A 26,093-nucleotide genomic window follows, 5' to 3' on the forward strand; every position below is an offset into this window, starting at 1 on the left:
TCAATTTTAACATCACTCATCTTGGTTCTTGTCAATAGGAATGGCCATTCGACTAAATTAACTTGATTATCGTAACCACTCAAAGTGAAGCACATCTGCCGAATAGTTCTTTGGAATTTCTGTAATAATGTTTAGAAACATTATTTTACTTACTACTGACATGATTGTTAGGATGTAGTGTTCCAGGTTGCGTCCGTGGTGACGTGCCATCTTGGCGTCGGCCGTCACCATCAGCTCGACGTAGCGAGGGTAGGAAAGGAAGCGCTTGCGTCGCCGCAGGTGCTTGGGCTGCGTTGCGTTAGCGGCGTTAGCGTCCACGGCGGCTCGGAGAGAGTTTAGCTCGTCGCCCATGTTCCCTCGACTCTCCAAAGACACTGTCGTCTTGCTGTCATCTGAATGGAGACGGAAATAGAAGTAACAAATGTTTACTTGAAATACGTAATAACGCGATTTTCAATATCAACACTAAATGACATTGTTGTGCGCTAAAATCAGCTTTTTTGTTTAATTTCAGATAATAAGAAGAATTATGCAAAAATCTAAATCCATTGACTAAAAAAAAAAAAGTATAGGTTTAATGATATTCTAATTTAGTAATTTACAACACTGGTGTAACAGACATCTGAAATATTGCTTTAGCGCTAATATTAGCACTATCGCTAACACAATGTATTTTTGAGCTAAATTAGAAGATGCCAATTAGCAATTTAGCTATAACTTTAGTTTTTGTTACTTTATCAATGTCGGAGGATTTTTAAAAGCGTTTTGGTACATAGAAATGTTTTTTTTTAAATTTATGATTTCTGTAGTTTTTATGAAGGATTAAAACCTTGGGCAGGGCACCTCTCATTTTTTGCTAGCACTAGTGTTTTGCTAGCACTAATATAACTCGGGGTGAGGGTTTATGCTCTCGGAGGTCACATTAACTTTTTCCTTCGGCATTTTCTAACACTTAAAAGAAAAGGAGAATCCAAATGAAACATAAACAGACATTCATGGAGCATTTTATGACTGAGCGCACAAAAGGCGAGCATACTTTGGAGTCCATCGACCTCACCAACCGCCTCAACTTTTGGGTGAAGTGTCCCTTTGTCTTGTCTGCGGTCAATCTTTCCAGACAGTCAGACAGAGAGAGATTGTGTGAAACTGTTAGCTCAGTGAAAAGCCAAAAAAAAGAAAGAAAGAACTTGTTGAGATTATTCAAGCGATGCCCCCAGCGGGCACGCGAGGCAGAGCGTGACTCCCTGGCACAATGGCCGCGTAGCCCCTCGCTGCCGTGAGGCCGAGCCCCATGCCAGCGCCTGTCTCAGAGGAAGAGCCAAGCCCGCCTGTGCTCGTGCACACAGCCAGAACAGAGCTTTGTATTTTACAGGAAGAAAAAAAAAATCTCTGGAACCCAAAAGCCTTCGCTAAAGCCCTTAAACAGACTCATCTCCGTAGATAGTCCGACTTCAAAGGGATTAGCATGTAAGGAGAAGCTCGAAGAAATTGCCTTTAAGTCGAGATAAAAAAAAAAAAAAATCAGAAGAGTGGGAGGTGAAAATATGGTCAGTGTTTTAATAGCCTCGAAATCAGCGCAGATTATCCGGACATAACCTCTCCCAAAGCGCATTAGGTTCAAATCGGCCTCTCGCCGGGTCCTGAGCTGCTACTTACACCATGACAGGACAGAGGCGACTGCCCTGACTCGCACCGAGACCAGGCGTCAGTCACCATTCACGACCAATCGGCATCCCTTAAAGTAGCGGTCGCGTTAGTCGACGATGTGAACGGCTTACAAGCAAACAGCCCTGAACACAAATTTTCATGCTAGCAGATTAGCGCTTTTCCACAAAAAAGCCAACTCATCATCAGTATGGTTTCAATCCAACGAAAATGTCTTTGGCCGTACTTGACGCTTTAGCGCTTTTGATCCGCTGAAGCAAAGTAGATTTGATTCGCTGGTATCCGATAGGCCACACAGATCCGAGCATGTCTTGGCGGCTATATCGTCGGATAAAGTCTATATCTTTAATGGCTGCCATGTGTTAGCGCTTATTGAAGCCGACGTGTCGTGTCTGTGGAGTTGCCGTGACAGATTCCAGCTGGGTTTATTTTCTGCCACTGTCGACTGTCTGGGGCATTCTTAAAAAGACCCGTGGAGGAATGGCTGGCTGCGTCTTGATTGACAGTCAGAGGTGAGGAGATGTGACAGGTGAGTGATGGTTCCTCATTGCCTTGGACTGGGGCCAGAGAAACATCAGCGTCGTCGCCTATCGATCGGTTGACAACTAATGTCAACGTGAACTTCTGACCTGTTGAGATCAGCTAATTTTGTTTACATGAGCTCTTATTATGTTATTATTCATTTCATTTTGAAGTTCTTGTCAAAAGTTCAATAAAAAACATTTTCCCTTTATATTTGTATGGGTTTTCCGCAATCCTGGTTGAATTTGTTTGATTTTATTCTGTTTCCTGAAAATCTTTAAAAAATTATGCAATTTTGCCTATAAGGCTATTATTATTTTTAAATTTTTCTTAAAAATGTTTTTGTTGTTAAAATGTCCTCATTCTTGCCCATATACGCCTTGACTGCTCCGATAGTCCATATCAGCTGGAACGATAGCTCCCACATAGCTGCCAAGCTGCAAACGACACAAAAGCAAAGAAAAAAAAAACGACACTGGCCCCTCGCCAGCTTTTGTCATTCACATTCATCACAAGTACTTCGGTCCACTCCTCCAAACACATTCTTGGACAGAGCACCGCTGAGCAGTTTTCAGCATGTCTCCAAAGCACTACTGTAAGTCTACAAAAGCAGACAAAAGTTGAGTCATTTAATCGACTGGCCTTTCTTTCATCCAGCCACCACAATTGCACTTAATCGCACTTTTCCTCTTAATGGACGGTAACCGGAGTCTCTGGCCTTGCGTGGACGCAAAGCACTACCTACGCTCGGCGTAAGGTACACTGTCTGCTTAATTGGCACCCTGGGACGGGAGCGCTTTGACTCTCAGCGGGCCGTTGTAAAAGAATGTTAATTAGTTCAACAATGAGATGTGTGTTTGCTATTGTCGGCCTCTCGGCATTGATACTCTTGACTCGGAACTGAGGGAGAGTCAAAGAGCAACGCTTTGATGTGGAGAGGGGAAACGGCGGCGAGATCATTTGCGATGAATGACTGCGGAAAGCCAATAATCCATTTCGTGCTTTGCTATATTGGCTTCTTGAGCTTGTTTTGCGATGAAGACAAGCGGGCACTGGAGTGGAAGACCGCGGGGCAGCTGGAGCCAAGCAAATGACAACATTTATGAAAGGATACACGCTGGGCGAGACTCTTGTTGTTGTTCTCGGTTCTGTGGAGAACCGCCAGGCCCGACGGGTCCGCTGGCTCATTAAGAAGACAAACTGCGGCGTGTCACAGTTTCTGTCATCTTCTTATAGCTACTGGTGTTGGCTAGTTTAAAAAAAAACAAGCTAGGTGTAACCCAAGTGAAAAAGTATCGGTGTAGTAAGAATCAAGTACAGGACCAACCGCCAAACGGGACTGAATCCAGTCATTAGGCCACGCCCCCAAGGCACCCCAACACTTATTTCTAAATTTACTCTAAGAAGACAATAAATATGTGAGGTCGGGGCTGAGGTAACAGCTTCAGATGAAAACACTCAAGGCTGCAGTATGCAGACGAAAATACAGCCGAGTGAACATTTTGACGGTTAAACAATGTTTGCCAGACTCAAGGAGGGTCCTGTCACTCCAAGAAGAAGAGGGGAGGGGCAGGAATGAGAGGACGACTAAACCTCCAGGAGCCAGCTGACGTTTACCTGCGACTCGGAGATAAAGGTGAACCTATTGGTCATCTGTCCATCATGACCTTTAAGAGTCACTTTCCCTGACCTCTGTAACATGAGCGAGGCCCAGCTTTGCAAACCAGCTGCTGACTGTGTACGACCAAAAAAAAAAAAAAAAAACTGAAGGTCACGCTACCCCGTCCTGCGAGTGACAAACAAAGCGGGAAGTGAGGTTACCAACAACAAGTGGCTCTATTCACATACATGAAAGCGCGAGGGGAGAGCGGGACAGCGATTCAAGTCGGCTCGTTCAAAACCGACCCCGGGGCGAGGGAGGGCCCTTTTTCCATGTAAATGAACCCATTGAACAAAATAAAATAGAAGAAAAGAAAAAAAACCTGATGCTGGCATTTGAACTAGCATGTATGCACAGTGGGCACCGAGGGGGCAATCCCATACAGTGATTATGTTGAGGGTCAGGGGCCACTGATGTCATGCGGGCCCAGTACTGCCCCATCAAAGGCGCTCACATCGCTCTTCCCCGGCCGCCAAACAACACAACAAAACAGGCATCAATGACCGCCGACAACAAAACACTGGGACGCTAGTGTTTAGCTATTCAGCTGCTAATGTTTGCTGTCAAACTGTCCATATTCAATTTACTGTTCCTAATACATTCAAAGTATGGCAGTGAGTGAGGCTGGGGGACTGACGGGGGGGGGGGGATTCGGAGTAGCAGACAAAAACAGCGAGAAAGAGGCTCCCTCTTCGTCTTCAAATGGGTTTGTAGGAGAAAATAATCTACCCTCATTGTGGAGACCCTCATCCTTGTGGCGATCTCTATCCACTCATGCCCGGGATTCACATGCAAGCTCACGGTGCCGGGCAATATCGCTTAAAGTTGTGATGTAATAAATAAGTGTAAAGATTATTATGGAAATATTTATGAACATACATTTTATATAGTATATACGTACAGACATACTTTTGCTTTGGCTCTCTGGAATGTTTGTACAGACGAAGCGTTCAAAACAGCCGAGCACTCAACGATGCAGAAAAAGCATGTTAAGATTTGTAAACAGCCTCTCAATTGCTGAAACAACAAGCGAGGGTAACACTTTTAAAAGCTCTTATCGCTGACACCTCAATGGGTGCTTCGGAAACATTGACTTACTCTGTTTCCGACGCATATTTCTGCGAAAGACGACTGTACAAACTGTGGAAACTTGAAGGCAAACAAGCGCCCTTGTTGTCATGTCGTCAAGCCGTCGTACCTGAGTAAAAAAAATGTATCCCCGACTGCTCCCTGCGTATCTGTGCTGATAAACATGTTGTTTGGCTTGATAACAAGCAGCCCATTTCATCTTGGTCTGATACAAAAAGATGTTTCACTCTAGAAGACATTAAAAAGAAAGATGTTGTGAGTACTTGGGCAATGATAGTTGCAAAAGGCAACCTCCTGCCCCCCCCCACTCCCATTCCCCTCATTATTATCCATCTTTCAAATAGTAAACTCCTCTTTAAAAGCACTTCAAAGTCCAAAGCCCACCGGACCATTCAACTTTCACACAGCAGCTACCAATTATAATTTAGTACCAGGGTCCTCTTCACAGAGACGTAAAGTGGGAAGAGGGGGAATAAAAAGACAAGGGGACTGACCCCCCACAATATGAGAGTTTCTATTGCTTCTCCAAAAAGACCACGATGCCAATTCTCTGGCACATCATTTGTGAGATGAGATGAGATAAATCTGATTTGCAATAAAAGGAGAATGCGTAAACAGTTTATGGACCAACAGGTAAAATGTTGTACAATGAACATAATTTGAATAGTAACTTGTTGCTTTTATGGTGATTACCATTTTAGTGGCTACAATGTTAGAAAATGACTAAATGAAATAATTTCACAGACAAGTTTACAGACCTTTTCTTCATACTTTTGGTCACTTGTGATTTTTCAAAACATAAGGCAAGAAATGACCAAAGCAAACAAGTTTGTTAGCTTAGCATGTGGCTGTTTCTTTGCTCTGGACCGTTAACGTTAGCGTAGCCCGTTGCCACGTCTTTGCTCTGGTATGACATTTATGAAGACAAACATATGGATGACTGAGGGCAAGATATGACTAAAACGCATACACGTGATTATTAGCTTAGCATGTGGCTCTTTCTCCGTTAGTATTTCACATTAACAAATGCTACGAACTTCTGAACGAAGCAGACCAAGAAACAGTCGCTGCTCGAGATGTTGTATAAGTCGAGCGTCACACAATCGCTGTTTGCATGTCGCCTGCTAGCGATAGCGTGTAGCGTATTCCGTGGCTTACAAAGACAGGAGGGGCCTGCTCACTTTGGCTCCGTGTGGCCTTCAAAGAACTTATTTTATATCGCCACATCTGAAGAGGGGCCCTATCTGATAAGGCAGAAGAGTCGCATCTCAGGACACTTCACAGTCAATGCTAGCCCAGTTCCACGGGCTCTTTAATCCCTTCGCGTATTGTCTGCCTGATGTCTTTACATCAAGACGGCAAGGCGGCACGTATCGTACCGTAGTCACGTATCAAATCATCTTTCATTCATATCGAACACACCCCTAATATATACGTATATATCCTGATAAAAAAGCCACACGAGCAAAATTTGAATCGAGGACTCGTTCCCAGGGAGGCAGACGTGCTATAGCCACAATTGAGACAATCTACATTTCTCGTCTCTGTTTGCCGCACACAGACCGAGTGGCCGAAAAGTCAAAGCATATGAAGGAGGTCAGTGCAAGTTCTTTAAATTGTCAAGGCACACAATAGCCACCACGGCCGTGTGACAATGGCCCAGCTCGAGACAACAAGCCAACGAAGCAGCTTGCACACACAAGATTTATTTGCATCCCTCCAACAAAGGCTGCCCGCCGAGCTTCTCGCTAGGATGACAACAGCGACCGGACTCCGCTCGGTCGCCCTTTTTTCAAGGGCTCTTCACCACCCAAAAAGAGGTCACGACAGATAGAATTTGGACATTTAATTATGCAAATCGATGACAACCATTGGCCACAGTGGTTGTCTTTACTTTCTTTCCTCATTTTAAAATCAGCATTTGTTTTAGAGTCTGTACCCGTTCAGAGAGGAAACCTGCCGGACCACTTTGTCCTTCAAAATCAAAGGCCTAGTGTAATCTGTTTTCCCCAAAGATTTCTATAGAAACATTCAGGCCATGACGAAATCCTAAAATCCCCTTTGGTTCGTCATCTCATCACAACCCAATAGCTTTCCAAACTGAGTTGAGATAAAGAACTTTGGCAGAAACATTGACTGCGATCAAGCTCTTTTACGAATTAAAGCGATTACGTTTCAGGCGGGACACTCCCCTTTAATGAAAGACAAATTGTGACTGGGTATAATTTACATTTCAGGGCGAGGTCATGAGGCGGTAAGTCAGCCAGACGGCGGTTACGGGCAAGACGTCTGTTACCTGAGGCCGAACAAGACTCGCCGTCGCTGGAGATGTTGCGCCTCCTCTCGTGTCGATAGACCAGATGGGGTTTGTGGTGCTCGTCGTCGTATTCCTCCTCCCCCTCGGCGTTCAAGAGGGGCTCCAGGAAGTATTCGCCGTCCGGTGTTGTGAAAGTGCCCATCTGGAGAATAAAATGCGTATAGGGTTAGCATAGATTTGCATTAGCAATCAGCACCAGGGTTACCTTGTCTGCTAGCTGATTGTTTACACTAATTCCCTGAATAAAAAGGATCAAAATTGAAAATATATTGCTCATTCCAGGTTCCACTTAGCTTCCATACTTCCAATAGCTGCGGTCTACGAGCTCGCAGACCCCCTCGAGGCGTCACTTTTGTCTGTGATTGACATGCTGACTCAGACAAGTCTTGTCGGAAAGAACGATGTAACAAACACATTCTTATCCGTTGCAGTTCTGACTGACAACGTACAGTTCCCTGCCGGCAGCAGTTACATCATCATCATACACGGATTGAGGAATGCTAATATTGATTTGGCAGCTCAGGACCTCGCAAAGCGCCTTAGCTCACTCAGCCATGAGGCACAACGCTGTTTGCATGGTCATATCATGCGCACGCTTGAACAGGATATCACACGCTGGAATGTTTCCTTTGCCTCGTTATTCCGCAGTCGTCCGAGCAAAGTGACACTTGATGGAGAGAAAGAGGAGGGGTGCGATTTGGAGACGGAAAACGTGACTGTCTTTCAAAGGGTGGAGGATTAGCGCAGACGGTGATTGCTACAAGGATCCTCGAAAGCGCCACGTGCCTCGAGTGCTACAGTACATAGGTTGAGTGCTGAGCTAACTAGTTTTAAAATCAGGGACTAGTAAAACCTGTTCAAATATTGCTATGTCTCTATTTTTTTATTAAAAAATGAGGACAATTTGTAATTTTAGTAATGACACAAAGTCGATGCAAAAAAAAAAACATTCGCGGGCCACATAAAATGATGTCAAGGGCCGTATTTGGGCCCCCGGGCCTTGGGTTTGATGCTTATGCTAAATGGAAACTGGAAGTCAACATTGGGGGCTGCAATGTTACACGATAGAGATGATTAAACTATTTTTTTCATTCGTGCAGGAGTCAACAAGAAAATAAATAAATAAAATAGAAGTTGTATTTTCATTGTCATTATTTACCCAGAATTACACTCCCAAAATAAAATTGTTGAAGCATGCCGAACTTATCAACTCCTCAATGAATCTCCGAGAGCCGGCGGAAAAACGTTGACTTGTTTGTCCTTCTGGATTTCTCCTTGTCAAGGCAGTAATGACAAGCATCTTTGGCTGCACTCATGCTTGACCTTGTAAACAGTTGTCAGGATCAGCATCAAGTCAAGGTCTCCTCAGGCTATTTGCTTCATTTGTCATTCTCATTTGGGGGAAGTCTTAAATAACCCAACTGCCGTCTGCTGCCGCGATTTAAAGAGCATCAATGATTTATACGTAGTAAGTGGTGGTAGATGTTTACCTGTATCTTGTAAATCACTATCTATGGCAAGTTAACTTCGATCGGAAGATTCCGTCTGCAGAAACAGGAAGTCGTGGATTTTGGGTAAAAGGGTGGGCGTGGGATTGAGGTGGCAGAGTTTCCACACAAAAAAAAAAGACGGGGGAAAAAAATTGGGCTGGACACAAAGGTTGCTGTTCAACAGTGAGTGCTGAACTGGACCAACGCCTGGAGGAGGAGGGAGACGAGGTGGGGGGGGGGGGGGGGGGGGGGGGGTCCCGTTTGAAGCTTGACGTGGGGGAAAAAAAAATTGAGTTTTGACTTACAAGTCGAATTTGTTTTGTGACCATACTCGTGACTCAAAACACTTAACTGGTGGACATTCAAAGTGACGTTTTAAATACACAACGTGAAGGCTTAATTCGCTTGTTTAGTTTGACGGTAAACAGATTCAAGCCGCTTTTTTAGAAGAAATAAACTACTGCTTGTTATGAACTAAGTTGAGTTTACACTATCTTGAATTTTGGCTTGGATGACGGAAAACAGAAAAAGAGGTTACAAGGCCGAGGTGGCGCGTAGCCCCGCCCACCCAGGCAGCGTGATCTTTACACAGGGGCGCATCGCTGGGCGTCGGAATGACGATGGCCCCGTTTGTCAGCGGGCCTGACTCGCCACACACTTCTTTTATGCCGGCTCCCGACAGCCAGCGTTTCCCACGGTGCGAACCGGTCGGCGGTTTTACCAACTGCTCGTCCTTCACGTCGCTTCTTCTCTTTCAAGGCTCATTCCGAAAAGGCCAAATGGTCCTCGGGCACGGCCGTTTCTCAGCTTTGAGTAACTCCGGGCGAGGAAAGGGGAACCTGCTTCTTTTCGGACCTCAGAATGACTCCTTTGTTTTAGGGTTTAATTATTCCTTAATGACCTCATCCTGACAAAAAAAAAAAAAAAAAAGCGGCCCAGGCCATTAAGGTCCAGTGATCAGATAGGGACACATTTATGACCCAATAGCCTCTGGTGCCATCTCCATTGTGCTGTCATTCTCAATGAGTGATGATGCGGATAACCAACAAAGATTGCTTAAAAAGGATGCAAACATGTTTGGATAAGCGAGTCATTCATCAAAGTCAAGGCAGAGGGGTGCAATTAAAGGCTGATTAGCCTGATCGATTTGGCAAACCTCAGCTTTTAAATTGCTTTGCAAACATGGAGATGGAGAGCTTTATGGAGTGGCTCTTTTCTGCCAGTCGATGGAGCATTGCAGCTGAGCTTTTACAGGTTGTTTGCATTTCAATACATTTTGCCCCCTCCCAAAAGAAAAAAAAAAAAATCAGTTACCTGTATTTTTATTATAATTCATCCTGATCTACTTTTTTATATCACACAAAAAAAAAAACATGTGCACACTTTATATATTCACCATCCTGGTACAGTACAAGGCGCGGCCATCTAAAATAAGGATTATGTCACCGATAGCGATTCTGCCCCGGGGGTTATTACTGTCCCGCCAAACAGTCCCCCGCGCCAGAATCCGGTGGGAGTGGCAGGGGTCAAAACCGCCATGCCTCTGGGCCTTATGTGACCCATGAAGTCATCTCCCTTCATTGCTTCTCACATTCTCTCCAACAGTATCCCGGCACTAGTAACCCCAGCAACTTATATTGGGCCAGGAAAGTCATGATGAACCAATATATTAATAATAACCTGAAATTATTTATCTGCAAAGATAACAAGGCTCAGTTACGAACGACTTGAACATTATGTTATGGTACTTCTCGTGTCACTATGCAAGCTAAGCAAAATCCTGCATCCGAAGCAAAATCAGCAACATCGAACAATATCATTGGTGAAACCACAAACAAGTCACATGACAGTGTGCAAGTGCTACACAAACCCGGCCGGGACCTCTTGACCGTGAGCCGGGCGTGCAGCCCACGACTCCATCAAGCCGCTCTGTCGAGTGCTTGTCATTAGTGTCACAGATGACATGAGGCAGGGCACACCCTGGACCAGAACCGCTCACAACTAAAGAAGATCTTGAATTAAACAATTACTTGTTTTGGCCACGTGGAAGGATGCGACAACACACAGAGTCCCTATCTGTCATAGGCGAAACCAACAAAATCATACAAGCACAAATTCAAGCCCTCTTAACTGTGAGCCATACATGCAAACCACTATCGCAATTTACAGCAGTAAAAATCGAATCATCTCTAATGGTAAGTCCCAACATTATTATCTTAACTGGTCCAAACTTTTGCAAATCTATTTGTTCATATATTTATGCCACAGATGTATAATGTCAGGCATAACAAATTCTCTTGACTTGGCAACCCGCATTGCAAAACTTGCGCTAGACTGCAGCTTTATAGGCGACACGGATGGGTGCAAACGGGGTTGCAGCGAGAGGGAGGACGGGGGGGTGCTCGGTGGGTACTCACCAGGCCGGTGCACAGGCTGAACACCGCCGGTTGCTCCTCCCGGGAGTTGACGTGTCCTCGGAAGAAGCAGTGGCGCATGTCCGCGACTTCTTCCGACTGACTCTCGTCGGCCGCTCCAAAGTGTGTGACCGCGTAGGCGGGCGCGATGAAGTCCGAGTGCGCGCTCAGGTTGAGGTGGAAGCGTTGTCCGAACGCGTCGATCCGGTAGTGGAGCCGCGGCGCGGACAGCTCGTCGTTTAAACTTCTGCGTCTGCGCCTGTAGTGCAACGTGTGCGGGAAGGACTCTCCGAAGTCATTGACCCGCAGCGGGCTGGTGATTTCGTACGATGACAGCTGCTTGATGAAGACTTCTGCAAGGCAAAGTGGACAACAGAGTTGTCACCGAGGTTTTCTCCAAGTTGCAAGCCGGCCTACCTTGTTTCGGATGCAACCGGTACTGCGCGGCGAGCCGCACAAGCGCTGACAGATGACACGCGAGTCCCACCAGCCAAATTGCACACTGCATGGTTCCCACGGCGGTGCTGTCCGCGGCGGCCCCTTCGTCGAGCTCTCCCCCCTGCTCCCTCTCCCCTCGTCCGTCCCCCCAGGCCGGCCGGCTTGTCAGCAGCGGCAGGTCGCCGGATCGAAGGAGGCTCTTCGCTGCAGCGCAAGACCCGCGTCGTGCGCGCGCCTCATCGCATTGCCCCCCCCACTCCAAAAAAGTAGCAGCCCAGACTATTTATTTATGACACATGCATCCCACCCCCCCCGCAAATACACACACGCACACATACACACACTTGTCTTTCCCCCCTTGCAGGGAGTTAGCCGCCCGCTGCAAACTAACTAGAGAGTGTCGGCTGAAAAGAGGGAGCGGTGCCAAGTATGCTTTCCCTCAGCCATCCCCTCCTCGACCACCCTGTGCAAGCTCAAGGCGCACACACACATACACAAACTCACACACCAAAGCCCGGGAAGCAACGCCCCCTCCGGCCCCACAGAGCTAATGGTGAGACAGAGAGAGAAGAGCTCCATGCGTTAAGTCCAGCCTTGTGGACTGCATGTATACAAATCCAATGACAATATTGATGCAATAAATGGTGCAAGTGGTAAGCGAGTCGATGTTACGTTGATAGCATGACTTGTTCAAAGTGTTACTGACCAGGTTGTTGGTAATTTGACAGCGACACACAAACTGGCGTGTTGAAAAAAAAAGGGCAGATTGCGCTGTTGTGGGTGTGAACACAACCAACGCCATTCAGTGTCAATTGATGGGATAGTATTTTTTAATGAAATGTGACTGGCAAACACAAAACTTAGAATCTGTCTGTGGACCGATAAAATTCAGCCAAATTATATCTTTGGGAAAATGTAGATATCGTCCGAGCATCATTTCTGCCATTTGTATTCTCTGCATACAGTGAAAATCTAAAGATCGGGGACTGATATTTTTTTTTCACACATTTTGCTATTATGCCAGTTGGAATCATCACTTGTGGGAAAAGGGAGCCAATCAAAAGGCAAAAGGAAACAAAGAGAGCGGAAGGCATCGTGGAGCCATCGTTCACTGTCGCCTGCCAGAGGAAGTCGACTCACTCGATCACCACGAGGCACTCAGCTTGTCGTTAATCATTTTGGTCGCGTTGAAGTCTTATGCAAAGTCGATGGACATATGAAAAGCACTTTTGTCTTTCACATCTTTTTGAACAGCCAGCATTGTGACTCATTGGATTCGCCGGGCTCACCAGATTTTTTTTTTTTTTTGGGGGATGCTAAGCTTCCTGGCGCACAAAGCAGGCCCATGGTGTTCCTTTTTTTTCTCCTCAAAACAAAAAAGAATGTGACAGATAAAATCCTGACACGGTCAAACTTTAATTAGCAGTACAAAGTGTGACAGTATTCCAATCGGTCTTTGAAGTCCATCCATCCATCCATCCATCCATCCATCGACCTTCTACTGCTTAGCTCTGAAATGAAATTTTTCGGCGGCTATAGCAATTACGAGATCGGAAGATATTGCATAGCCTCATATCGTCCAATCGGATGGCGTCAGCTACGGCTGCTGTGATTTCTTGCCGACTGATGTAATCCTCAATTCCTTGCGAAAGGGTTTCCCATCTGAAAAAGTTTACCCATTCATAGAAGATGAAGATCTGGCGTCGTTTCATAAACATCTGCTTTATAAAAACGGAACCCCCCCCAACGGAGACACACCTGGTAACGGTTCAAACACGGACTTGCTCACTCTAACCCGATGAGAATGTTTTAGATCTGTAATAAGTATCATCGTCTGCTATTGAGAAGATAAATCCCACGTTGACTTTCATCACCACTCATTCGAAGTAGCTATTGTCATGAAGACGACCTGACCATCCCTCCGACACGGACATTCGAAATAAATCCACGCAAGATATTCAACAACATACTACAATGACTGTGGAAAAGATAGATTTATGTTTCTGATGCTGAAGCGGTCTAAACCAGTGGTTTGTGGTCTGTTTTGATTTTTGGAAATATGTACTTGGCTGTAAATTATTGTTCCTAGAATAAACCAAAATATGATGTACATGGTTGTCATTGGATTGTGAACGCTTCAGTATGGCGTCCCACGCGATGGACCACCCTCAGGCCCGCCACACACTGAGTGACGCCGCTGAATGCCACTAAACTAGACAATTACGACAAAATTACAGTTGCTAGCTTACCACCTGCAAATCGCAAGATTCTTAGAAAACCAAAGAGTCGGTAGACCATTCGCCGAGAAAGAATCCATTCGAATTCTGGACAGATCCAACAGTTTGCATATACTTGGGTTCTTCTCGACAATAATGAAAGGTTGGGGGTTGAAGGGCTGTTCCAAATGTGCGGCATGTCAAGCATAATAAGCACTGCGGGGATGTTGACTCTTTAGATTCCGTACAGCAAACAGGTGCCAAGGACTTCAACCATCATTTGAGCTTCATACCTGTTCTTACTAACGAGTTTACATCCCCCGTGGCATACTTTAAAGTAAACCATGTGAGCCCAGTCAAGCTTGTTTGGATTGTTGTGCCTATCAGTACGCTCATCTGTGACTGCACTCTTCTCCAGGGTTTTTGTCTTGTGTGTTTATAATAAACTTTCTCGGAATCCTCCAATTGGGAACGAGCCCTTGGTACAAAAGGTCCGAGCTGTTTTGGTAATGCGGATTACGGACTAATGGCTGCGAGTTGTGCAAATACCAACTCGGTCCCTGTTGAGTTGGGGGAAACGCATCAATTTCTCTCACAGATGTGGCAAACACAGCCTTCATCATTCTCGGGCTGAGGTCATTGCTCGAAAGAAAGCTCAAATTACTAGAAACTGGAAAGTCAGTGTTTTGGGTGAAGGAGGTCCGAGGTTCTCACGTGTTAAGCATCTCTGGATCTCATATAGGAGGGTGTATTGTGCAATCCTCTACGTAGGCTTACAATGGGTAAAATGTTGAATTGAATTGAGCCTTCTGGGTCTTCTTTTGGACTTTTGACAGCTAAAGCCGAAAATGGCACTGGGCTAAACCTCGTCATTAATTTGGGATCTTCCTGAAGATGTGCACCTGTTCAGTCCCAAACTTTTAGGAAGACAAAAGTCAACCAATGTAACAACTCTCACTCTCGCGGTTCAATGGGTTAGGGATCCATACCGCCTGATACACATCGGAATCTCGCCTTTAATAACCTCGCTAAGCAATCTCGTAATCTCAAAACGTTTTGTTTGACAATCACATCATCTTAACCATTCTGGTTTATCGCAACTGCAGTATTAGACGGTATCTTAAGCGACTTGGTGTCACAAGTTTGGACCATCTGAGGATCAGCATGAATGGAAATCACTGAGGTGGAGACAGCGCCATCAGTCTAGAAGTTACCATAACAAACCATACCACAACTCCCCCCCTAGACCCCTTCCTTGGTCCGTTCAGGTGGCTCTCATGGTGCGGTGATCAAGGAGTTCGGCCACCTGAGACTTGTGTTGGCTTGCATTGCAGATTAAGCTTCGCCCCCTCCCGCACCCCAACACCCGCTAAAGACGCTTCCGCTTCCCCCCTCCCAATGCCGCAACGAGACTTCATAAGCAGCAGGATTCCTCTGTGGTCTTTAAACACAGTAGTCCATCAACCTCTTTTCCTGCTCCCATAGAGCAAGCTAGTGTCTGTCAGAGCCCCGCAGACGGCAATAAAACAAGGTCAAAGCGGCAGTGCTGCCATCTCGGCGATGAATCATCACATGATGGTCAAATAATGAAGAAGATTACTGTTTACGGAGAGTAAGGGGGAAAAAACATTTTTGACAGCATGAGTACTGTAAGACCATGACATCATAACCGACCTAGTGGTTTCAATTTTGCATTGGAGATGAAGGAAACACAGAGAGAACTTTTAGACCTTTTTAAAAATGGCAAAAACAAAAAACAGATAATAGGCGATTTCCAACTATTCTATGTAGTCGGTGTAAATGACCGCAATTATAGATTTGAGAAACAAAAACAATTTTCCAGAATTAGCTTTGACCCCAGCGTACTCAAATTTCCCCTCGGGATTAATGAGTGAAGAACTTCAAAATAAAAATGGAACCTTTAGAAGAACTCTTCCCAAGTTGAGATCTGACAAGAAACGCAGCAGACTGTGACCCAATCCAATGACGCCTGGTCGCTTCACTCTGACTTTTAATAACGTGTCGACAAGGAAAAATCAATTACAGATCGACATGGTACCAAGAGCAGAACCCTGCGGGATGCCACATGACGGAGACTCATGTCTGACATGAACTGATCCATGGAAACCAGAAGTCCCTGGCAACACGTATGAAAAGCAGAACCACTGAAAACAACTGTCATATCAACAAGACAGTGAAGTTAAATTCCAGATCTATCTATTTTGATTTTTATGATTTTTTTCTCGTTCACCAGCATTGTGTGACGGATCGTGGTTGACCTCAGCGGAGCTACTCCACTCCAATGTTTGCTCAAGATTCATTAGCTAATACCTGCTGATAGCTACTTAGAAGCCACTTTCAAGCCTTTAACACCACATGTGTACCGTCTGTCACTAAAAACTTTTAACAGCATGATCCTGCATGTACTATACACTATTATTACTAACTCCCCGGTGTAATTTGTGGGCTCTGAGCTAATGCTTTTTTTTTTCTGCCCCATACCATATGTTCTCTATTTATATTTGCTCGGCTAATAGGGGCTCAGCGTGAGGGCATGTGTTTGGGTTAAGGGATGGGTTTAAACGGGAGACGATGCGATGCCGTTTATAAAAAAAATAGATATATTGTATGGCTGTATCAATGACAGTTAAAAAAGATTAGTCACTATGTAAGAGAGGAAAGTCATAAACCCTAAAATAAAACATCACTGTCACGAAGAGTGGATCCGAGCCGGGAATATTCCCTACTACGCTCACGACAAGTCATGTGATCACCTGCCAGGGTTTGGTTTCACCAGGGAATTCTTGTTACCCGAATGTTTGAGATGAATTTGGGATAATTTGCTTTAGTAAACATTTCAAGTTTAGGCAACGCGAGTTTGGAGGACAGCGCAGTTGACATAGAGCTAGCTAGCCAGTCGCGGGCTAGCTTGCTAATGCGAGAAACCTCACAGTAATGTAAAGTTGTAGTCTGCCCATTTTAGTTTGCATTTCCCGGTGTAGAATCCGTCCGTCGTGTTAAGTGGCGTAAGCCGTGCAGTGGACAGCTGCCTCGTGTTTGGGATATTAACAGCCGTGAACTTTTAAACTGGCAGAGATTCAGTGGCAGCGTCCCAGTGACTTATTCTCATCACTTCCCATGAGTTCAGGGATTTCATTACCATTTCTAATTTTTATGATATCATCACACAAACAACATTCCTCGTCATTATAGTATCCTACTTATTCACGTACGTATTCTCACAGTAATAAGCCATAGCTACATCTCAAATGACCCCGAGCAGGACAACTGGTGTACTATTTATGACTAGCAACCAAAATAATACAGGTCAACATGAAGATGACATTGTTTTTAGCAATGTAGATACAATTTAATGATCTACTGCTACATTAATATACCATACATACTAAATTGCCCCGATTCCTGTTTCTAAACTGTTGCTAGGTGGAATTCAATGAAAACTTTGTCCATATAGCCGTCACTGTACAGACAATAGTTTGAAAATGGAAGAAATCCCTAACAGCAACTATATATTTTTTTTATTCCGTCTCAGTCAATATTTATTTTACAGTCCGATCAGTCGCCGGTGCTTACTTTAACCCTTCGTCATGGCAGCAGCACATTTACCGGCTCTAAAAATAATTCCAGATAAAAGTTTCTAGTTCTTGATACAAACTGAAATCTTGGAGTGCATTTGGTGCTTGGGGACGACACAAAAGGACACTCTGTTCAGTCTCCAGTGAAGAGCACACTGTCAAAGCTGGCCGTCAACATGTCCGAGGTGTCCCCTGATGAAGACCACGGTGAAAGATGGCCGCTCTCGTAGGTCTCGAAGGACGGGGAGGGAGACAGTGATAACCTGGGCTAGGTGATAGCAAGATGTCTAAAATTAGTGTTGGCAGAATGCTTTGTGATAAGATTGTTTCGAGATGTCACACCTTCTGTCACTTTGCTGGAGTCGCACTCAGCGCTGCGCTTCGTAAGCGAGGAAAATGACCTAGCTGACAAGTAGCTGTCTGTTATAGCCTACTTTAGCTCAGCCTAAGCTAACATTAGCATTAGCCATATTTTGCATACAATGCATCGTCCCAAAAGTGCCTCGTTGTGATGATAACAATGTTGTATGTTCGTACTGGCAGATAGCAACTTGAACATGCTACACCCAAACATTGCAGAAAAGATGTTCGGTACAAGTGTACAAAGTGCTGTTGTCAGCCTAACTCGACTCAACTTGTCATACTCCAAATAATCAAACGGCATTCTTTTATTTCCGTAGGTTTCCTGTTTTCATTCATTTTCTTGTTGCATAATGAAGCTTCTACAGATCTTTTCTGTCCATTGACAAAACGGTTTTGTAGACTTCAGAATTCATTCTGCCGTGACCGTAGCATCAAATGCAGAGCCGCCATTGGGTAGCACCTTCTGGAGAGGCCTCCACGGCGGGAACGCTTCTTTATGGAAGCTTCAAACGGGTGCAGCCGTTGTAGCTTCAGTCCTGAGTTGTGTAAACAGGTTTAAATGGCAGGGAAGCCGGCAAACATCTGAGAGCTGCTCTGATCAAAGGTGCCTTCACATGAAACCTGCGTGACACTGCGCTGCATACGTGTGTGTGTGTGTGTCGTACAAGAAGATGACAGACATAGATCTGTCTGGTGTGGTTGCTTCACTGCTCCCTACCCCTCGCCTTCCCCTTCCCTCCTTTCTTGGATTGTACCGCCTGTGTTTGCACAACAGCAGTCAATGAAAGCCCACCTGCCCCCCCACCCCCAAGCATCATGTGACCTCCTCCCGCTCTCCTCCACTGGATGCTCACACACAGCAAAGCTCATTACAAGTATCAACACGTGGTCCTTTTCACAAATGACTCCACGAATGGACATGGTGTCATGAAATTGCATGCATTAAAAAATATATATATATGTAAAAAAAAAATATATATATATATATATATTTTATTTAATTAAAAAAAAAAATATATATATATATATACATATATGTAAATATATATATATTTTTATTATATATTGTATATTTGCACCCATGTTTGAAATTATTTAAAATGCAAATTAGGACTATACTAATTCACTGCACCACTAACTGTTTGAGATGTTACTTTGAATGCACACAATTATACATTACAACTGTCGGGTGACACAAAATGACAGCGAATGTGCACATTCAACAAAAAACGACAACACCATTCTTTTTTTTTTTTCTGTGAAGCTGGAAGACTTGGAAGCCGAAGAAACCCTTTCAGACAAAAAGAGACCGAGAGCATAGAAAATGTTCTTCCAGGAAGTCTGAACTCTTTTGGCGCATTGTTGGAGGTGACACCTCATGAGAGCTCTTTTAGCTTCCATCAAGTCCAATCCCGAGGTGAACGGACCACCCATCCACTTGCTCATTCCTTCTCTTGTGCTTATTCACAGGCCTGCCCGGCTGGCTCACTGCTCCTGGTCAGGTCGAGGGGAGGGGTTGGAGGGCTGCTAAAATTATAGACGGGGGCAACTGCACTCCTTACACGCCACGGAGTGGACCGGGGTGCTTCAAGGAGGTCTCCTGCCGCGGGAGGCTTTGATTCGGCCGCTCGGCTTCACAGAACAATCGTGGAGCGGCGCTCCCCCGGGGTGGCGGACTTGGTGAGTGGTTAGCAGTATAATGGGCTCACGTCTCGTAAGTGCTCGTGACATTGACGGCGATGGGTGGGGGGGGGGCAACGTGGGGACCCAGAGTAGATCACGTGTGCATTGGCAAAGGTGGCAAAACGTCCAACATAATGAAAATCCCATTATTTCATTGCGCTTTGGCCACTAGGGGGCAGTATCACACAGACACAAAAGAAGCGTTTCACAACTAATTGACTCAGTAAGTTACAGTAATAATAGTCGCGTGTTCGTTAGCCCCTTTATGGTATTTTGCATTTAATGTTAGCATTATGCTAGCAGACAATCAAAGTCAGATTGTTGTTTCAAAACGATATCTTTAAGTTGGATATTAATCAAAGAGAGAAGAAGTCTTCCATTGACTGTCATAATAATGTTAAGGACTGCCTTGATGGAGCCCACATGGCCCCCCTCACAGATGGGCTGGGGCCCACCTGAGCTAGCTCACCCTTCAGCGCCTGCTTCAGATTAAACGCTGACAACATGGCTCACGTTCTGGGAATCTGCAGTGTTTTCCGTGGCCAGACTACTTATTCATTGCGTCGTACGGGATGACCTAATCACTTGGCAGCTCATCAGTTGAAGCAAAGCTCATAAATGGACCCCCCCACCCGTTTTCTATTCTTCTGGACTGCTTTACAATGTATTTTATCATGTGTCGCGACAACTGACTTTGCTTATGACAGATTAGAGCGTTGTATGGTTCGATACCTGGCAAGGAGCCCGTCGTCCCTCGAATTTTGTGAGCTCGGTGCGGCGTGGTGGTCTTCAGCGGCACGATGAGAATCTGCATCCTTTACAGAGAAAATTGTTTAGATTTCAATTTGACTTGTCAGTGGTCCTCATGGAGGACATCACTTTTGTCACATATTGTCACAGTGTACAGTACATGCACTCTAGATTACAAAATGCTGACATCAGCAATCTTCAAAACATAGAACCTTGATATCCAACTAATGTGCCCCACCCGCCTAGAATGCTGATAACTCGCCCCCTCCTCCCTCCGCTATTCACGAGCACTCCGGTTGATTTTTTTTTTTTTGTGGGGCTCCATTGACTTTCTCCTTTTCAGGCTCCCTTTAATCCCCGGGTCTGTGTCCTCGGTGACTTGCTACAGAGGGGCTATTATTCGGGGCCTTATTACTGCGCCCCTCGCGGCTTATCTCCTTCCTGGTGACAGTCTTTTCAAGCCTCCCCCTAATGACCTGGGGAAACTCACATGCTCAACTTCCCAGGACTGCGTGGGCCTGGTTGATGTCAGAGAGGGTGGAGAGCACGGACAGGGGTCCTGCGTCCCGCCGCAGGTGACTGAGCAAAGTTGGGAATGAAGTTGCTGATTGGGTTGGACGACTTTGAAATATCGTCCAGTAAAAAGTTGATTAAGAAAAGTAGTCTGCTGGCACTGTCATAACGTCCTACAGCCTGAGGGTTTAATTAAAAGTCCTCTATTCTTCTTCTTTTTTGTCTTCTTGGCCAAGTGCATTTATTCGAGAGAAAGCCCATTTTGATTTAAATCACATTCCCAGAACGGGCCGGGAATTCAAAAGCGCGCATTTTCAGCATGATCTTGGTTGAGTTCCAAATTAGGGGGGGGATTTTTTTCCATCCAAAAAGTGCAGCAGCAATATGATAAAGCACATTTAAAAAATTTTAATGGTCATTCAAGAGTAAAAAAAAAAAAATCTATGTACTTGCCCTTTGACAGTATTCCGAGACTGAGCCTTCGGGTGGGACCAGAATTGGGGTTATTATCGCAGACACACCAACATAGACGCCCCTGAGAAACATGACACAGGTGTCCGTCCCGCTGCTTCCTCGCATGGCATGCAAGCCCATCGGCCCCTCGAGGTCTTTGGTGTCTGCGTCTCTGAATCATAAAACACAAACGATGGGTCCCATTAAGAAAGTAATGAGTTTAGTGAGGCAATTTGCACGGACGAGTAAGGTTAAACCCTGGGGGAGGTAATAAGGGTCGGAACTTTGCCAATGACGGTATCGGGCAGCGGGGTGTCCTTGGGGTTAGCACATCTGTAGCCCATTTCTTACCCCACAGTGAGGCATTAAATAAAATATCTACAAAATATTTTTGCCTATTTTTAACCTTTTTAAGCAACGTGACCCATGATTTTTTTTTTTTTACATATCCAGAATAATCTAATAAACTAGCATTCAGCACCAAGGCTACTCAGGGGACGAAAGAATGCAAAGTGACACCCTAAACGTAACACAAAGATGTATTTGCTGAGAGAGCAGCCGGCAAACTAAAAGCTAATCAACAGCGGCTCGGAGCGTCCCAAACCCCCGCAAGTTCAACAAAGCTGCCAAACACACCCAAACCCAGTGTGGGTCTGGAGGCCATCACTCTAGTGGCAATCCATTTTCACCGTGAGTTGTTTTAGTCTCACACAAAAGCATCATAAATCACATTTTAAAAAGATTATTGTCTGACTTGTGGCCATTAAACATTTGTATGGTGACATAAATCTACTCAGTGGACACTTCATTAGGCAAAACACAATGATTTAGGATGGATGGACTGTCCAAATTTTGGAATTTGAAATTATTGTCTATAATGAGATCCAAGTACTTTGTTTCATGTGATTACTTGTTCTGTTATTTGATTTTTAATATGCATCGTAAATGTGCCAGTAGATAAACGCAGGGAAAAAATATTTTTGATTGAAAAAAATAGTGGACCTAAAATTGATCTCTGTGGCACTCCCAACTGAAGTCAATGGGACACGCACACTGTTGTTTCTCTTCCAGGTCAGATTTAAACTACTAGTTACAACATTTTCACAAATATATTTTTCTACATTCTTCAACAAGTTAAACACTATCAAAACAATGAAACATCTTGATGCGTGTGTCGATGCTATTTGCGTGACTTCTTGTGTATATTTTTCGACGTGCTCTAATCATAAAAGGAATTAAGAAACACGCACACAGTCTAGCCAGGTCTTAATCATGGCCAAGTCAGCAGTGATTCCAGACTTCTCACACAAACAAATTGCAGGTCCAGCTTTTCCGGTGAAGCATCCTGACAAGTCGGCAGATTCAACAAGGCTGCGCAGTTGTGCTTCTCTTACGCCATCAAAGGCGAGGGAGGAGAGGGATGCCAGATAATAACGGAAAGTGTTTTGACATCGAGCTTGAGGTCATTATTGGATTTAGATAAGCGGGGAATTCCATCCGACGTGAGGTAAAACAAACAAAGAAAAGAGATTGCCAACGATTCCGGAAACAGCGCGAGTGCCCGTCGTGGCCTCGGGCCGCTCAGATTGCATCACGGACGCAATCGCACGTGGAACAATGGAAACATGCGTGTTGGTGCAGCGCTCAGGGAGACTTGCGGGCTCCCCGAAGGGTCAACAGAAGGCCACCAAAAGGTCGACTGTTCATACTTTCTGCTAGGTGGACCAAAGGCGTGGTAGCGGTGATCGGCGGTTATTTTTTTCCCGACTCCAAAACAGACTGTGACTGAACATGTTCGGCATCCTGCGTCGGCTGTTGTGTTCTCTAATTTGAAAACGTAACGTGTAATCATACTTGCTTGTTTTCCCCAAAAAGAGGTCAATTGGAATTCAAGTGAGTGGAAAGAAAAATCTGGTTCCAGCATGTACCCGTCCGTGTGTTGGGGAAAAATAGCCACGTGTTAAAAATCATACAAGTCAGTGAGGCTCATAATGATAACAGATATAAAATATAATGTAATAAAAATATATAAATAAATATAATATAAATATATAAAAACATATAATATAAAATATAATAAAAATATAATAAAATATATTAAATTCCAAATCAATTAATTAATAATCCTCTGGCATCTGTGAACTGCTTAAATGTTGATTAAAATCCAATCTGTACAGTATAAATAAAGTTTTATTAACAATGAGTACTATTTACAGTATTTCTAATGGGGTGGAATTTGGGCTAGTTATTTTCCATATTACAGTTTCTACTGTACTAAAATCGCTTTGTATGATTTTTTTAAGTCGTCGCAGCCCTTTCTCCCTTTGTTTTTTTTTTGTTTTCTGCTAAGCTTTGACCCAGTGTTGACCATCGCACTGAACATAATAACAACAATCACTGCAACCGACCGTCGCGTGAATGCTTGCATTGGAAATAGCCTCCAAACATACAAACAAGCTGTTTGCTTCCATCACACTTAAAATATATGAGCCATAAAAAGCCCGGGCCAGTCTCTCCATCACTTAACTCTGGCATCTGTCCGAAACGCCCCAATTTGTCAACGTTAGCTCCCAGAGGAGGACCCCGTGTGATGGTTGTATGTGTTTACTGAGGAGTTTTTGAGCTTTACGTGGGCCAGAGAGCATTCCCTGCGATTAGTGTTGGACATCCATCACTTTGGAGCCAAATGGAGTGTGAGGAGCTGGCTCCAGCATTGCCGCTGTGATGCCCACTGCGATAAGAAGCGAGGATGCATGACAGGACTTTCTTAGCTGGCTTTAGCTTGGACTCCCCCCACGCGCCTGATATCAGATGATCTATTTAAGAATAGTCGCCACTAGATGGTGCTGTTTTTCAATATTTCTTGACTACATTCTCGGTAAATTGTTCAAATGCTGTGTTCTAATGTTAATGTCAGACTGTGCAATGTATGTTTGTCGACAGAAATGGAGTTCGGGGTCATCTTGCGGCTTTTGATCGAGTCTGTAATTACAGCTTGTAGCAATCACCTCCATTTACCAAAAGGTAGTGAGTGAAGTTGAAAGAAAACATACAAATAGACTGACACATAATGGCAAGCGATCTGATGCACTTGATTCTTTTAACTCGCACTATTATTTTGATTTCTATTTGTCGGTTTGTTACTGATATACTGATTGCAGAAACGTTCTGGTCTGAAAAACAAACGCACTTGTTTTGTTTTACCCTTTGGATCAGAAATTCAACTTGACAGATTCCTGGACTCTACTGCCATTTATTTTCCTTTCTATATAGATAATTTATTCTACTTCTTATTGCTGACCTCCTAATATTGCAAAACGCCATTTTGGTTGAGGAGGACACCTTCAGATTGACACAATCGGAAAAGTAGTCGGAAATAGAGACATGAGATCGGTCACCCCCACCCTCCACAAAGGTGATGTATGAGTGACTGAGGGAAAAAAAAACATACTGTATAAATAACATGATGTCAGTCTTAGCACATTAGCGAGGCTTCAGATAATCAGGACGATGATGTATTGCGTGTCATCTCTACACTGCTCTGTGCTGAAAGGCAAGAGGAAGGAATAGATCGCTATCTGCTTACAGCCTATTTGCAGTGCCTGCTTTAAAAAGTCGACACAGACACTTTAAATCACCCCAGGGTCAAGGATAATAAGATGACAAAAGGGCTCTTATTTTCGTGCCCAGCGCAAGTTTAGCGCAAAGTGAAATCTCACATGGGTGTGATTTTCCTTCTTTTGGATTTGCGCCGTTGTGGGCGTGAACACAGCCAAGTTGATTCCCGGCCAATCGAAGCGGCTCCTCTTATTCCCTTTAAAGCCGGCATCTCAACTGTCTCATTTGGAAAGCGGGCTGCTTTCCAGTCACAACGAAACATCCAACTTCGAGTGTTTTGGACCCGTTCGCCACCTCACAGAGCTGGGACACGGTTCGAAAGACGATTTAGCACGGGAAAACGCTTGACTTCATCAGTCTATTGAGGTTCATTCACATACAGGGACAAGAACTTGAGCTTGTATACAAGACGAAATGCAAGGCTTTTGAAACTAATCCGTAAAACGTGTGGTGGTTGGTAGATCACCCATCTTGTCAATACCGTTTAAAACTGCCGGGAAGCCTCTTTAATTGCCGTTGAGATGAGGCCCCCTTTCCCCGGAACGCAAGTTCTTCATCTGGGTTGTGGAGTGAGACTGCTGCTCCCAATGAGAGAGGGGCAGGGAGCTGCTGCCCTCTATGGGTGAGAAGGGGACCTACAGCGTGCTTTTAATATTGGCCTTTTTAATGCTTAAAAAAATCATCAGCTTTTTGAAATTATAATTAGGGACAACCAGCTTTGTGTTGCTGTCCTCTGGGAACTAACACGCTTCTCTTTTCGGCACATTTGCAATGTAACATGCAAGACCGCTAATGAGCTGGGCGAGACGGCTAATTAATCACAGCAACCGCAAGATGTGCTTCTGCGGCTGACTACTGAGCCATTTTTAAGTGGGTTACGATCACTGTTGATTAAGCCCCGCCCCCACCCCGACTACGCAACTTAATTTTTAGGACTAGAAGCTATTTTTTTAGTGAACATTTGGGCCTACTATACAACTGCATTTTAATGTTCGTCATGTTGGCGGTACAAACCCAAGAATGCTATATTTTGGGAGATGGTACTGACTTGATGTCAAACCTTTGAAAATCATCGCTTTTTGCTTTCTCAGGCCGAAATCTTAGCACACACCTTTCATGACACCCAGCTGAGTGCTGAATGAGCTCATAAAGCCAGGTTGATGGGTATTAAAGCAAAATAAGGATACACGCACCAAAAACGCACTAATGACTGTAATTAGGCTTTTTCATACAAAATAGCTTAATTGAAGTTTACGTAGTGATGTCTTTTTTACATGGAGGTTAATTCTCACCATCTGCACAGTGA

General features: G+C 44.5%; 1 protein-coding gene and 1 long non-coding RNA gene across 3 annotated transcripts in view; one reads left to right on the plus strand and one right to left on the minus strand.

The window, feature by feature from the left end:
- The window catches only part of LOC119124992 (A disintegrin and metalloproteinase with thrombospondin motifs 20), a 66,513-nt gene that overhangs the window by 39,644 nt on the left and 776 nt on the right, over positions 1 to 26,093 (minus strand). Inside the window, exons 2-6 of one of the 2 annotated variants that reach the window (XM_037255400.1) lie at positions 21,170 to 21,341; positions 20,186 to 20,268; positions 11,161 to 11,510; positions 7,233 to 7,395; positions 154 to 392 (exon numbers count right to left, since the gene is read on the minus strand). In XM_037255400.1, the coding sequence (XP_037111295.1) occupies positions 154 to 392; positions 7,233 to 7,395; positions 11,161 to 11,510; positions 20,186 to 20,267 (834 nt within the window). In that variant the 5' untranslated portion in view covers position 20,268; positions 21,170 to 21,341. Of the gene's footprint in view, positions 1 to 153; positions 393 to 7,232; positions 7,396 to 11,160; positions 11,511 to 11,574; positions 12,249 to 20,185; positions 20,269 to 21,169; positions 21,342 to 26,093 lie in introns of those variants that run through there. The other variant, XM_037255399.1, reaches the window with a different exon arrangement.
- Positions 19,304 to 20,927, plus strand: LOC119124998. The gene is made up of 2 exons (XR_005098399.1): positions 19,304 to 19,450; positions 20,547 to 20,927. It is a non-coding gene; the product is annotated as an uncharacterized LOC119124998 (long non-coding RNA).

The sequence above is a fragment of the Syngnathus acus genome, chromosome 6 (assembly GCF_901709675.1).
Source record: "Syngnathus acus chromosome 6, fSynAcu1.2, whole genome shotgun sequence".
Lineage (NCBI taxonomy): Eukaryota > Metazoa > Chordata > Actinopteri > Syngnathiformes > Syngnathidae > Syngnathus > Syngnathus acus.